At 42.1% G+C, this 15209-nt stretch overlaps 1 protein-coding gene across 5 annotated transcripts in view; it reads right to left on the bottom strand.

Moving 5' to 3' along the window:
• The window catches only part of sema3c (sema domain, immunoglobulin domain (Ig), short basic domain, secreted, (semaphorin) 3C), a 355573-nt gene that overhangs the window by 126833 nt on the left and 213531 nt on the right, over nt 1-15209 (bottom strand). For 4 of the 5 annotated variants that reach the window (XM_086010363.1, XM_086010366.1, XM_086010367.1 and 1 more), the window contains one exon: nt 4159-4298. In XM_086010363.1, coding sequence (XP_085866489.1) covers nt 4159-4261 — 103 coding nt within the window. In that variant the 5' untranslated portion in view covers nt 4262-4298. Of the gene's footprint in view, nt 1-4158; nt 4299-12291; nt 12554-15209 lie in introns of those variants that run through there. The other variant, XM_086010362.1, reaches the window with a different exon arrangement.

Genomic DNA, 15209 nt, shown 5'->3' with positions numbered 1-15209 from the left:
GGGTCAGTGGGTAGGATGGATGGCGGGTCGGGTGGAAAAATGTTTGTTTTTGACAGCGATCGGGACCCCGCTGTCAACCCGCCGCCATGTGCTTTTATCAAATATCGGGTCTGTCAGCGCTGAACAGACTGGACAGGTAGTGGCGGGGGAGGCAATTCAGGTCATTATGACCTTGTTAACAGAGGATTAATAACAATTTTGAGTTCACCTTTAGAATTTACCAGCACACCAATGGGGTCCACGCTGCTCAGGGATCACGTCAGGTAAGCAGGTCGGGAGTTGTATGACCATGGAATCATCTCATTACTTGACAGCTTGAAATGTGCTATAAAAGCTCCCCTCTCACAGCTGTTCACTTTCTAAGCTCAGAAGCTGTTGCTTACTGTATTTGGAAGACAGATTGAGCTTTATGCAGGTTGCAAGTGTTTGGAGCAAACTCTCTATCCAGTGTCACCTCATTGGAACAACCTCTATCACCATTGATAGATTGCTTCTGTCATCTCAAGTTCACCTGCCATCTATTCGATCAGCATGGGTACGGTTTATACTCTCTCATCTTGGTCCTCAGAATCTGACCACGATCAGCCGCAACACCAGCATCACCAAGCACACCAGCAGCACCAACAACCACACCAACCTTCTCTGCAATCACCTGATGCTACACAAGACAGAGGGCATCAGCACCCAACCACAGATGGCATCACCATGGCCACATTTACTTCATTTGATGCTACACACCCTGGCTGCCACATGATGCGCCAGGTTGGCACCACCCCACACCAACAACATAAAGCATCCCTACAATGCCATTCCTTTCACACTCATCAGCATTGTGGAGGGTTCCGTTATGTCTCACCATTCACTGCAACTCACTAAGCCACTTCCAAAGGTGCACACAAATCTGTCCAAGAATGCAAAGTGTTGAAAATAAAGATTTCAATGTTTGACAGCACATTAACAGAAACTTCACATGAACATTGGCTAAAACACACAAGTGCCTACCCTTGTGTGTTGTTAGTTGGTATGATTGGACTAGGATGAGGGTGAGTGTGAGGGGTGGCTAGTGAGATGGGGAAGTGATAATGTAGATAGAGAGGGATGGGTGGAGGTGCAAGGTAAGTCAGTGTGAGTAAGGATGTGCAGGAGTAGGGTAGGGAAAGCAGAGTGATGGGGATGTGATGAGTGGCACAGCAGGATGAGGTTGAGTGTGGCTTTGCAGTAACGTTTCATGATCTACCGAGATCATTGAAAGGTTTGTGCCACTGAAGCCTGGTCCCCCTGATGACATCCCTGCTTGTGCCCTCCTGTGCAATGTGCAACCAGGCTGCGTTGGTCTCCTGGAGAAGTCTCTTCCGCCCATTGGAAAGGAAGAGAACCTCCCTGCGTGCTGTGACTCCCTCCATAAGCATATGGAGGGAGTCATGCGAGAGCCTGCATGCAGCCCTGCACCTCTGTGCAGTGCTTGTCAGTGTTTGCAGTACCTCAATGCTGTATAACGCTGACAGCACAAATGTCAAAATAAATTTGCGCATGGTCCCTTTAAGGAAACCGGCTGATGACGCGTCATAAATGACATCATCAGACCCGCTTCCTCTAATTGGCCGGGAAAGGTGCTGGGTGGGCTTAACAAGCCCTATCAGGGGGAAGTCATGTCGGAGGCCAGGATGGAGCCAGCAGCAAGGCTGTGACCTGCTGCGGACCTCGCCCGCCACGGACCCGCCCAGGTAGGGGAAATCGCAGCCTCACATTCAGCATATTTTGCTGTGTTCTCAATATTCTCAAGTTTGCCAGCTCAAATTACTCCCAATTGACACAAAGATTGGAAATGCCAATCTGCAGGATCTCAGTCAGGAGAGCCGAGTTTGTTGACAGCCCCATAATTGACATTAGTTGAATGCCTCTGCAATGACGTTGAGACAAAAAATAGCATGTCCGCACAGGAAGTGGACATGCACTGAATCTTCAAATGCCTCCTCTATGATATTATTTATAAATACTTTACATTACGTAGATGAGGGGAATATTTTACATTCCTTCCATATTTAGTTCATTTATGTGAATTTTAGGTAACAATTGATTGTAAAAAATGTATTAGTCTTGCATTAAAGCTAATTTTTTAGCATAATGGAGTGAGCTTTTAGCTTTTAGCTTTAGTGGTAGCATACCTGCCTCTGAGGCAGAAGGTGTCGGGTTCACACCCCGCTCCACAGTCCCGGTGAGTGGAGACCAGAGCTCCGGCTCGGAATTCTGGGTTGACATCCAGCGAGATACTTGCGTCCGGTGGGTGTCCTCTCATCTTCTGGGATGTGGGAGCTCATAAAACTCTCTCACTGCACAGGACTAGCCGTCCTATTGGCTGGTGTAATGATGGTTATGACCACGAAAGGAGCATTCACTTCACGGCCTGTCAGGCTGTTAATCAGCCTGCGAATCCTTCCACTACCTCACACTATTCTCCAAGGGAAGAATGCGAAGGTACTTCTTTAGCATGAGTCCGTCAACTGAAGCTTTGAGTGCCTAGTGCCTGGCAATCTGCTTTATTGTCCTTCTTTGCCCTATTGTTTTCAACTTCTTGCATCTATATTGTTGCGTCTTCCTTCAGCAAAAGATTGGAATGGACCAATCTCACTGACCTCGCCACAGACGCTGTCAGTGTCATGACAACCCGAGTTGTGCAGTTAAAGAGAAACGACCATCTCCACCCACCTCCCCCGAGAGCTGGCCCTCCCTCCTTCAGATGACCCGGTATGACAAAATTGCCCCCAACAAAACAAGAAAACCTTCATACAAAAGCCAGGATCTGAACTCTAGTTCCCTCCCTGCCTCCACTGAGAGGTCAATGTTCTGTTGCTGATACTTTCAGGTCACTCATGTCTAATAGGCTTTTCCCATTGTTGTGTCAGACATATAAAGCTAATCAGATACCGTTTGATGCATAAAAATGTTCCAATGGAAGCAAATAAACCTTATTCGTCTGCTATAAAAACAAAAATAAATCCATGCCATTCCTTCATTTCTAGACTACATTCCAGCTGTGATGTTCCATTCTAACTCTTAGTGCATAGAGTTTGTTGGTTACACGTAATAACATTCCCAAATATACAAACGTGCATCAATTTTGTTCTTGTTGAAATGAATATGAGGTGCACTTAAAAATGATTTAAGAAACAAATCATTAAAATGTTGATAATGTTTAGTAGGCGTCTTCGCTCAATAGACAATCCTTTTACTATTCAATTAGCTCCTTATTAATAGACATCAGATCTGTCCACACATTGAAGCACTTTCCTTACTCAGCCATGTAAAAAAAGGAGTCAGCGGATAATCTAACTTCAGTAACTTCCACAGAAATGTAATCACAGCCGCACCCATCCCACATCATACAGCCACACCTTTCTTTCATTTCTTCCACAATATTTCTACTTTGCTGATGAAAAGTCCAACGCACTGGAAAAAGGCTTTAAAGATATTTAACAGCTTCAAATGGGAACATAGGAATAGGAGTGGGCCATTCAGCCCCTCAAGCTTGTTCCGCCATTCAATGAGATCATGGCTGATCTGTGACCTAACCATATACCCGCCTTTGGCCCATATCTCTTAATACCATTGGTTAACCAAAAGCTATCAATCTCAGATTTAAAATTAACAATTGATCTAGCTTCAATTGCCATTTGCAGAAGAGAGTTCCAAACTTCTACCACCCTCTGTGTGTAGAAGTGTTTCCTAATTTCACTCCTGAAAGGTCTGTCTCTAATTTTTAGACTATGCCCCCTCGTCCTAGAATCCCCAACCAGCGGAAATAGTTTCTCTCTATCTACCCTATCTGTTCCCCTTAATATCTTGAAAACTTCGATCAAATCACCCCTTAACCTTTTAAGTTCTAAGAAATGCAACCTTAATTTGTGTAATCTCTCCTCGTAATTTAACCCTTGAAGTCCAGGTATCATTCTGGTAAACCTACACTGCACTCCCTCCAAGGCCAAAATATCCTTCCTAAGGTGTGGTGCCCAGAACTGCTCACAGTACTCCAGGTGTGGTCTAACCAGGGTTTTGTATAGCTGCAGCATAACTTCTACTCCCTTGTATTCTAGTCCTCTAGATATAAAGGTCAGCATTCTATTAGCATATAAGAATATATATTTTTAATGTTGCACTTACCTTCAGATGTGAGATACACTCGTGGCAAAGTATGCTGATGGCTGAAAACTACGCGGGACTCCAGAAAGATTCCCAGAATGACGAGAAGAAATAATTTTGCCATTTTTTGAGCTTTAAATATTATGTCCAATCAGTATAAGCTGTAGGAAAATCAAGAGAGAACTGTTACATAGATGTTTTTACTATAGGTCCATCATGTGATAAGACATCTTAAAAGATATACTCATTTTAATCCATTAAAAACTGTCCTGTTTTCTACAAAGAATTGCTTCATATTTTTGTTGGGATAAGTGTGAGTGAGTTCCCAGCCTGGGATCAGATTGAAACAGTTTAAAATGTTATGAATACATAGGTTTCCCCGCAAGTATATTCTCCCATCAAAAATCTCCGAGTTTGGTTTCATCTCGTCTGAAGCCTTGCCTATGCTTCCATACATGAAGGTGGCCAATTGGAGATCTGTAGGAGAATCATTTGGAAGCAATAAACATATTTAGTAAACTTAATTAAAATAATAGAAAGATAATATTTCACTTTTATAACATTGTGTAGCCAATTTGTGCCAATCAGGTTCCATGGTTGTACATGGAGAGCTAGCCGCCACCCCTAGAGTTGCCATCTATTTCACTACACAATGCACACGGTTGGAACCAATCCCATTCCACACGGTCTTATGAGGTCAAAATTAACTTGGCCCAACCAAACACCGTGGTCTCCACCTCAGAAAAGTTAACTTTCTCGCCTGTGTCTTTCCTGCCAGTCTTATGTGGATGTGATCTTTCCGGATGTCTGGTGTCTTCCTTCTATATTGACAAGGCTCACTCCTAGAAAAATGTTTTAGGAATGAACATTGTTTCCATCAACCACACCAGTGGTGGGATACGGTGTGTGAAAAATGTAAACACCTACTAGTTTTCTGGCTTTGAGGCAGAAATGCTTTTCCTTTGAAATGATGCTTAGTGCGCATCTGCTTCAGCCATCATCACACTCGTGCTAACATTAATTATTGACCTGCATGGAATTTTATGTGAGAGCCAGTTGTCAGTGTAGACACAAGCTGTTGAAGCATTGCTCTGGTCTATCATTGACACACAATTTTCTGTGTTCTTAATAAATTACAACTTTTCCCTTTAAAGGTAATTACATGAATGGTTACTTTTAAAGAAATATTAATGATAAATAGTTCTTTGGATAGAGCAATTGTAAAAGAAAAACCTTTAGGTGTACTCGAAAGAGAAATCTGAAAGAACAATCTAGAGTAATAATCACAATTGGGTGCTTCGATCACAGAATGCTGAGCTTGTACTGAAGGCAACATATGGCAAGCAGATTTAAAAGCTGCCATTGTTACTCAAAATCGTGATTTGCAACTCAATATCCTATTACATCCATTTGCCGCACATGGAAAATATGTAAGATGAATGTTTCACAAACATTCGTGCCCGAGTGTAAAAACTTCAATCAGTATTAAATCCATCATTCATCACTGAGCTCCTTAGCGCTGCCCAAAAATTACTGCATTCAATTTCTAGCCTTTCATCTTCAAGACATTCTCTTCACCTGCTGCAAACCAGAACATCGGTAGTGGGTCTTCAGTTGATTTCTCAGATCCATACTGCAGTTGTGTTTATATCAAAAGAGGCAAATATACATTTGTATGAACCTGTAACATAGATTTGGGCATCCTCAGGCTAATTCTATGATCCCGAGCTTCCAACGGGCAGCTGTGCTCACAGGTGGCACAGGTCACAGGGAGCTACAACGTTGTCACCCCGATTCGGTAACCCATACTCCCCGTGAGCACAGCTCCCCCTGGGACTACAGGATCACACAATTGTCTCTCATATTGTCGCACTCCTAGTACAAAGTACTAATATAACTTTGCCGACACTGGTATTTTATTTCTATTGAGAAACCTGGGTGAGAACAAAGGCCTAAAGTGAAGGACACCACCAAAGTTGATAGAGTAGGGTACATCAAGAATTGTGATAAGGGGGTAACAAGCTTGTCATGTTAATGTTTGACACTACTAAAGAATAACAGATGGCTGGGAATGTGTTCTACGGCTATGCTATTATCTTGCAGCTCGGATTGTGTTAAAATGTTTATGAAAACTCATCTGATTCCCAAGAGTATGTCAAAGCTGGAACATTTGTAGATTAAAAAAAAAACTTCTCTCCCACATATCCAGGCACATTGTGTCCCAGAATTCCCATTAAAGTTTTTCCATTGGTGTTCATGCCTTCTGCTAGCACAGATGAATTTTCTTTACGTCTGCCAACTGGTACCACGATGGCTGCTGGGTTTTTCCATGCTCCTTCCTGCTAGGTGATATTTTTTCTAAATGTAAGAGTACAATGCTCGTTTCCCTGCCCCCCCCCACTCCCCATGGATTAATGGACAAAGTTATTACCGGTGTGACTCTGAACCACACAGACCGGGAAAGTTCCAAGTCAATCTCCAGTCTGTGCTGAATTTGTCAATCTCAGTTGGAACGGCAGTGGGAGTGCTACAATTGACCTCAATACCTCTAGGGTGGTCAGAACAGATCTTGCTGCTTTATACTCACAATCACTCTCAGTGGTAGCGCAACTAGGATATCAGGTGATTGTACTGGGAAATAAAATGTGATCTTTTCACATATCAGGAAAAGAGCATCTTACTCAAACATAATACATTCTTTGTTACTCAGTTTGATCCTTCTGTATAAAGTCAGCAATGCTGTAGAATGAAAGGCGCATTTGTTTCAAAGATGGGGACTTTTCTTATCCTTGCCCAGCTTCTCTTGCCCAGCAGACGTGTGTCTTCAGCAAAAACAGTTGAACAGTCTGAGACACAGGCGTCTCCGTGATTACTGCAAGTGCACTCTGTGATTTGATTTGTTGATTGGGGGGGGTTGGGGGGGAGGGGGTGGCTGGAGTTAGGAGGGTGGAGAGATGATCTTATGAGAAGCCAAGATGATCATGCAAGTTTTGAATCCCCCACCCACCCCCTCTCCCTGAGATAGTGCTTCATCTGACAGCTTGAGAACTGTGAAACCTCACCGCTCTATAGTGGCAGCTGAACCCGACTGACAGATCGTTTGGGCCTCAGGCTTACAGCCAGCTGTCGTGTTGTAGATGCTCAGTTACCTGTGATACTGGGTTGCTATAGAAATGTTAATCATTACCTGAAGAACTTCCAGGTCTGCCCCAAACACGTTATTATAATATTAGGAAGTCTCACCATAAATATTTGTCTTTACAAACATTCTGAAATTAGATGAAATAGAATTAATCACCGGTCTTCTCCAATGTTTCATTTAGGCAACTAACACTGGAAGGTTGATGTGTTCATACAGGTAACAGAGAACAATGAATAAGGCATATGCGTATTAGTAGCAGTTACACCATACCAGTGAGTGTTTTGCCAAGATATATTCTTCGGGTGAGCGCAAGTTTTACCAGTAGAGTGTCAACCAATTGTAAAGGAAATGCACCTTAATACCTGGGAGTATATATATATATATATATATATATAAAATATGGTCCCTAAAACAATTTTGTTATAGATGACAGCATTTTGTTGAGCAAACTTTGGAGTTTATTTAACCTTTGTCCTCTTCTCTCCTCCCACCACTTAGTACTCGGGTAGCATTCTTGTACTACTTAAATGTGCAAGGTCAAATTAGCGTTTACTTGAAAGATACTATCCATACTGAAAGATTGCTGTGTTTTGCATTCTTCCCCACAGAGTATTGAAAATAACTTCTGTTAAGTTCTGTGACTATAACATACTGAACATATAGGGCTCATGTTAAAATAAAGGGAAACACTTTTCCTCACAGTCAGAAAATTATCAGTTAAGTCATTTTATATAGGATGGATTCAGAATTCACCTTATCTTCACCATTTCTGCATGTGGAATTTAAACTAAATGAAACATAAAACCACACCAACTTGCAGAAAAGGTGAATTTTTTTCCCTTCTCAAATATGAAACCTTCAAAATAGAATACAATGCATTGTACAATGATGTTTCTTCCATTGCAAATCATTGCAGATCGATTATTGACTTAAATATATCACTGGGCACCCATATTTTACAACAGAAACTATCTCCATACTATAATTGCACCAATTAAGCTTATGGCTAATAATTTGTATGTATTTTTGAAGTCGCATGATTAACATCACATACTGCATTGATATATAAATGAAGGCAGAATCCACAGATATAAGAGGACCATTTTAGATGCTCTTCAATAAACCAACCTCAACTTACTCTGCCAAGCTGGGGCTCAAGTGTAACCTATACTGGAAATGTGACTGAGCATCCATCATGACCAAGACTATAAGGTGTGAGACAAAGAAGTGGACAATATTCAAGACATTTAATCTGATTTGACACTTATTAAAAGTCACATGAAATTCCATTCATCATCATTCTTTACCAAATCTAATATATCAGCACAATCAATAGTTCTTGTATCCAGTGAATTGAGTAAAGTGCTAAAGTAATACAATTTTCAATTGTGCACAGTCACTTTAAAACATGAACTTCAAGTGGAAAAACAAAACCTTTGAGATAGATAATCAGAATACTCTCCTTTGTTAGTAAATCTTTGCATGTGTCATGCATTTTACAAGAAACAACAGAGGCATTCAAGCACTGGAGGCGGTGCAGAGGAGAACAATGAAGCTAAACCCCAGTGTCAGGGCACCGGCTGGATAGGCTTTGGCTTTTCAACCTGGAAAGGCAGCATCCGAGAGGTGATCTGATATACATATACAATATTGTTAAGGCTATATGAAACGTTAATCTGGCCTCCCTCATCTGTAATTACAGTATCTTGTGACCTTGTGAACTGTTGGAAAAGCCTCTTGCCCAGCCTTTTGCACTAAATCTGGATAATTCTTCCTTGACATTGCATTAAATTTGCTCATAAATCCAGACACGAGCGGCAGCAGAATGCCCTTTGCTATCTGCCATAACACCCTCACCAGCAAAAAAAACAACTGGAGAATGCATTTTCTATAAACTAAACATACAGAATATCATATCTTAGATTGCTTTATAAAGCCACAACACATTGAGGGACTGAGAGGACATCAAGAATTCAAGAGCTATTCCAAGGCAGTAGCAGATTGAAGGACAGAGATGACATTGAAAGGTTATTGTTTAATCTCAGATGATAGGTACTTTACTCTCATCACTTTTGACATCATCTGAGAATAAATTGCAACCTGAGTGCTCCCAGCTAGCCACTGTGTATTATTCTGCAAGGTGACCATCTACTTTGACAATTATGGCAATTCACAGCAGTACGTTTACTAAACTTTTGAGATTGGTTCAAAATGCTTTTCTTTCATCTGAAAGTTGAATTTAATTTTGTTAAAACTAGGTAGTTCATTTAGAAAATGTCTTAATTTACTATTTGATACAATCTAGACATTTTTCTAAATTGATTGTGAAGTTTTTCCAAACTGATTTTGTTATCTTGCGCAGGAACCTATGAACATAAAATACTGATTTAGATTGAAGAAATGCAAAAATCAGAACTAAACTACTTGAAAAATGGCATGCAGCAAATGTAACCCTTAGACTACTGGCATTGCCAGGGAAACTTATGTCTTCTTGGACTGACCACCTCTGTTGTTTTTCACTCACACATAACAATGAAAACAATATTAATGGCATAATAACAATGTTATTGTGAGGTCAGGCATAACTTTGCTTCACTAATATTAATCCTAAACTGGTTGATCTCGCATGTCATTACAAAAAATATATTACATGTACTTTACTATATTTATATTACATATATTGTATGATGTGCATCCATATTGCATGTATCCCCCCTTCCCCACCAAGCCAAATCTCCCCCAGGTTCCCCCTGCTCTAGTCCTGAACCACCAACTCTCTTTCTAATCTCCCCTCATGCCCTTTCCAAGCTCAACATGAGACCCACCTCCTGCTCCCTTGACCCCATACCCAATATACTGCTGATCACCCAACTTCCCGTTCTGGCCACCATACCGGCTGACATATTACTGGTTCCGCTTCATCAAATACCGTCTCCCTCCCTCTCAAAACATCCATCATCACCCCTCCTCATAAAACGCATGCTTGTCCTTGCAAACTACCACCCCATCTCCAACTACTCTTTCCTTCCAAAGCCCTTGAATGTATTGTCACCTCCCAAATCTGTGCCCATCTTTCCTGCAAATCCATGTTTGAATTTGTCCCGATTTCTGCCCCTGCCAGAGCACCAAAATGGCTGTAACCAAAGTCACAAATAACATTATCTGTTATAGTTTAATAAAACACTAAACCTCCATCTTACATTAGCCAGGGAGTGGGACTAACTGGATTGCTCTTCAAAAGAGCTGGCGCAGACTCGATAGGCTGAATGGCCTCCTTCTGTGTTGTACTATTCTATGATTCTTTAAAAATAAAAACATTTAAACATTTGTGGCCGAAAATCTGGAGGGGCCACAAATTAGGCTAAGACCTGGTTATGCTGGATCTCGGCCATATATTGGAATTTTATGAATGGCCGATTGGGGTGGAGCCTCCATCCACCTCAAGCAAGGCCACTGACTCAAGAGAGGGCAGGGCCTCGGGCGGGACTCCCAGTGCACAGAGTTGCCACATTCCCAGTTCAGGATCGGCAGCGGTCCACACAGTTGGACCCCTGAAAAAAGCAAAGACTTAAAAACATATGTTTTTAAGAGCTGCTGGGGGCAATCCACAATATGTTTCCAGTCGTCATGCTTGATGCTCAAGGAGTTAATGCAAGGCATTGATACGATGGACAAAAGCTGTTCTTGCACGTTGTTCTGAAGTAGACACGCGTTCATCTCAGAGAGGCAGGATCTTATAACATATGCCGCGCAGAATATCTTCCTGCATTCTATCAGAAAATATACCTGTATTACAATTATGTCAGTTATATGATGTCATGTATCATTAGATCATGTGTCACTGCTCTCTCATTCATACCACTCCCATACTGCGTGCTTGACATCTAACAATTTAAGGAAAAATGGGCAGAAGACTGCTTATCATACAAGCCAACATCTGGTAGTGAGTTAAAGGCAGTAATTTAATCTCCTTGATGTTTGAAAATTGCACAAGCTTTGCTTGCACTATTTATGACATCATCATATTGAATTGGAACCATTGTATCTCACCGCCAGCTACATAAATATATATATAAAAAGCATAAAATTCAATACACATACGGCAAAAATTATATTATTTATGTGTTATAGAAATATGCACTACATCAAACTGGTCGTGTCAATTAACGCAATTACACACAAAATTTAAATGGTAAAGATGTATTTGTGTATTGCAATGATTATTACAAAACCATTAATTAATCGCTCCTTATCAATATTTTTGAAGCATAAAATTATAGAAAAGACAAAATAGGGATCTTTTGAAAACCTAAATCATTTGGAGATACGAGCTATATTTTATGATGTGGAAATGAATCAGAACTGACAGTCTTTCTGTTCAGAATGTCCTTCTGACTGTTGCTGTGCAAAGCCAAATGAAGCTGATCCAGTATTTTCTGCCATTCAGTAATGCTAACTGCTAGAGATTGCAGAATGACGGAACTGCACCACCACATAGAAGTAAAATGTACATGCAAATATATAGAAAGTATGCTGTGCTGCACAGAGGCTTGCAATATTCGTGGAGCACTACCTAGGTTTTGTAACATATGAATTATAAATCAAATAGATTAATAAGCACACTCGAAAAATATTAATTACATAATTCTAACGGATTTCAACAACCTGTTCTGAACACCATATGATCCACATTTCAAATTTATTCTACATTACATCTTGAAGTGCTCGTTGTGGTATGAACTTATCTGATCTATATGGCATAAATACAATCATAAATACAGAATACTGATTTGCACTATACTCTAAATAATCTGTGTAAAAAAGTGAAATGGCTAATGATTAGTTAGATATGAACTATTATTACCTTACATACTAACTAAAATTCTCATTTAATATTACTAAATAGTTAAGCTTGTTTTTCCAAATTTTCTTAACTGGAGTACATTAATGATACATTCTTTTTTCCACACACACATTTCTAAATCACAACACAATATAGAATTAGTACCTACCTATAATCAATCAGAGAGTATCCTGCAGCAAACTGTTTTGAATGACTGAGGACTAGTGGTTTGGTAGTTAATCAGTTTAACGCTAAACAATTGACCATGACATGGTTTGTTTAACACCTCATTGGGAAGCTCATTGTCTTCTTGCTCCCCACCAATATAAAGGGTTTTCCTCAAACTGTTCCTTAAGATCCCTGTGACAGCTGAAATATACGCTCATGCTCCTCACTGTCAGAGCAAATAGCAAGGCTGCAGTCAAGACGCTCTCTGACTGGGGAGGGACCCAAAGCAAACTGTAGGTCTCCAATTACATTAAGCATAGTGAGATCTGCTCCACTGCCCGTTTCGCAAATCCTGCAGCTAACCCCACATTGGATTGCATGATTCGCAAAACACATAATGTGCTGCTTGTAAATAATAATCAGATGACATCCTCATTGCTGAAATATTCTGTTGGAAAGTTAAAGGCATGACAGGATGTACTGCGAAATTAGGCAGTGTGTGTTTCTGAATATATAGCAGGCAGTGACTTTGTTTTTATCTGCTCCCAATCACCCTGTGCTTCACAGAGATACAATCAAAGCCTTACACAAGAGCAGTGCAGAGAGCACTGCCCAGGGTAAAGCACCAGCTCCTTTAAGGCAAGGGCAAGATATGTGATGAAAAAGAACATTTCAACAATTGCGCCAATTAGTGTACGGTAACCTAGAGGTTATGGAGCAGGACTCGCAACCCAGAGGATTTGTGTTCAAACCCCCACCCCCATGGTAAATTGGGAAATTGAATTAAATATTTCTGCTAATTTGCAGGCTGGCACCAGAAAAAAAAATGATCATGAAAACTGTTGTAAAAACCCAACTGCTTCACAACGGTCTTACAAGTGACTCTAGTCCTACACTACGTGGTTAACTCTTAATAAATACTCCCAAGAGGATTTGAGCCATGTTTCAGCCATGTGCCAGAAGGTCTCTGGCACTGATGGAAACGTACCCTGGCAGTGTGATTGCTTCAGTTAGAAGGGAGACAACAGGATAAAAAAATAATAGTAATGTCATCTTGATTTCAGGTGACATCTTCTGATGTCCATGAGAATATGACCTTGTAATTGTTTCCAACTTTCCATCATTCTTTATATAATACTAGTTGATCTCCTGCATGCAGCAGCCACGACTAAGTGTAGTCTTCAGGTGAAGCTGGTCCTATGCCCAATTTACAATGGAAACTGCCTATGTAAACTTGTCACCCTGTCATTACACTTTCCTGCCAGTGGTGGTGCTGCAGCATCTCCACCAGCAAGAGAGTGTCATTACAACATGATAAGTTTACAAATGCAGTTTCCATTATAAATGTGGACACAAGAATTCATAGACAAAGCGTGCAAAATTCGGCCGCTTTGCGCCTGCCGTTAGCGCCTCCATGAGGTGCTACCGGGGCGCAAATGGGTTTTCACCCAGGTGCGGTGATATTAGCGTCCCGCACTAATTTGGGCCGGGTTTTTGCGGATGTGCTAAGAGTTAGCGCCCCGCACCTGTAGGTACTGCCCCACTCGGCCGCGCCTGGCGATGATGACATCATCGCCGTGCACAGCGCCCCGATGCAAAATTCGGCCGCACCCCCTCACTTACCGCCTGCCGCTAACAACAACAGCATCAGCTGTCGAGTTGCAGTTGGGAGTCGGCTCTGCGCGCGCTATTTAAAGGCACCATCTTGGGGAAACTTCTTTAACGGCCATAACTCTGCTGAGACATTGTCAGACAAGCTGCTGAACATATCGCTGTGATTTTAGCTCCAAGGGCTGTCGTGAGTGTTAACAATTGCTGTATATAACTCAGTGAATATTTGTGAAAACAATTTATACACTTTAATGGGGCTCTGTTGGCAGTCGACTACCTGCTCTGCCGTGAATGTCGGAGGCTTCTTAGGAGGAGAGCACTGCAGGGACAAAGGCCTGGAGATATGCAGGGACAAAGGCCTGGAGATATCCAGGGACAAAGGCTTGGAGATATCCAGGGACAAAGGTCTGGAGATATCCAGGGACAAAGGCCTGGAGATATGCAGGGACAAAGGCCTGGAGATATGCAGGGACAAAGGCCTGGAGATATGCAGGGACAAAGGCCTGGAGATATGCAGGGACAAAGGCCTGGAGATATCCAGGGACAAAGGCCTGGAGATATGCAGGGACAAAGGCTTGGAGATATGCAGGGACAAAGGTCTGGAGATATGCAGGGACAAAGGCCTGGAGATATGCAGGGACAAAGGCCTGGAGATATCCAGGGACAAAGGCCTGGAGATATCCAGGGACAAAGGCCTGGAGATATGCAGGGACAAAGGCCTGGAGATATGCAGGGACAAAGGCCTGGAGATATGCAGGGACAAAAGCCTGGAGATATCCAGGGACAAAGGCCTGGAGATATGCAGGGACAAAGGTCTGGAGATATCCAGGGACAAAGGCCTGGAGATATGCAGGGACAAAGGCCTGGAGATATGCAGGGACAAAGGCCTGGAGATATGCAGGGACAAAGGCCTGGTGATATCCAGGGACAAAGGCCTGGAGATATCCAGGGACAAAGGCCTGGAGATATGCAGGGACAAAGGCCTGGAGATATGCAGGGACAAAGGCCTGGAGATATGCAGGGACAAAGGCCTGGAGATATCCAGGGACAAAGGCCTGGAGATATGCAGGGACAAAGGCCTGGAGATATGCAGGGACAAAAGCCTGGAGATACTCAGGGTCAAAGGCCTGGAGATATGCAGCGAGAGAGGCTTGGAGAAATGCAAGGAGAGAGGCATGGAGAAAGTCCGCAACATGTGGTCAGAGGGAGAAGGTGCAACAGGACTGGCAACAAGAGACCTTACCCTCCCAGGGTATTGCGGCAGCAAGTCTCGTACCTCCATTTCACTGAGGAGCAGTGTTTGCGAAG

Source organism: Somniosus microcephalus, chromosome 17, assembly GCF_052327205.1.
Source record: "Somniosus microcephalus isolate GS21.2 chromosome 17, FLI_Smic_1.0, whole genome shotgun sequence".
Lineage (NCBI taxonomy): Eukaryota > Metazoa > Chordata > Chondrichthyes > Squaliformes > Somniosidae > Somniosus > Somniosus microcephalus.
Note: the sequence above shows the minus strand (reverse complement) of the source record. Positions and strands in the feature narration are given on the sequence as shown.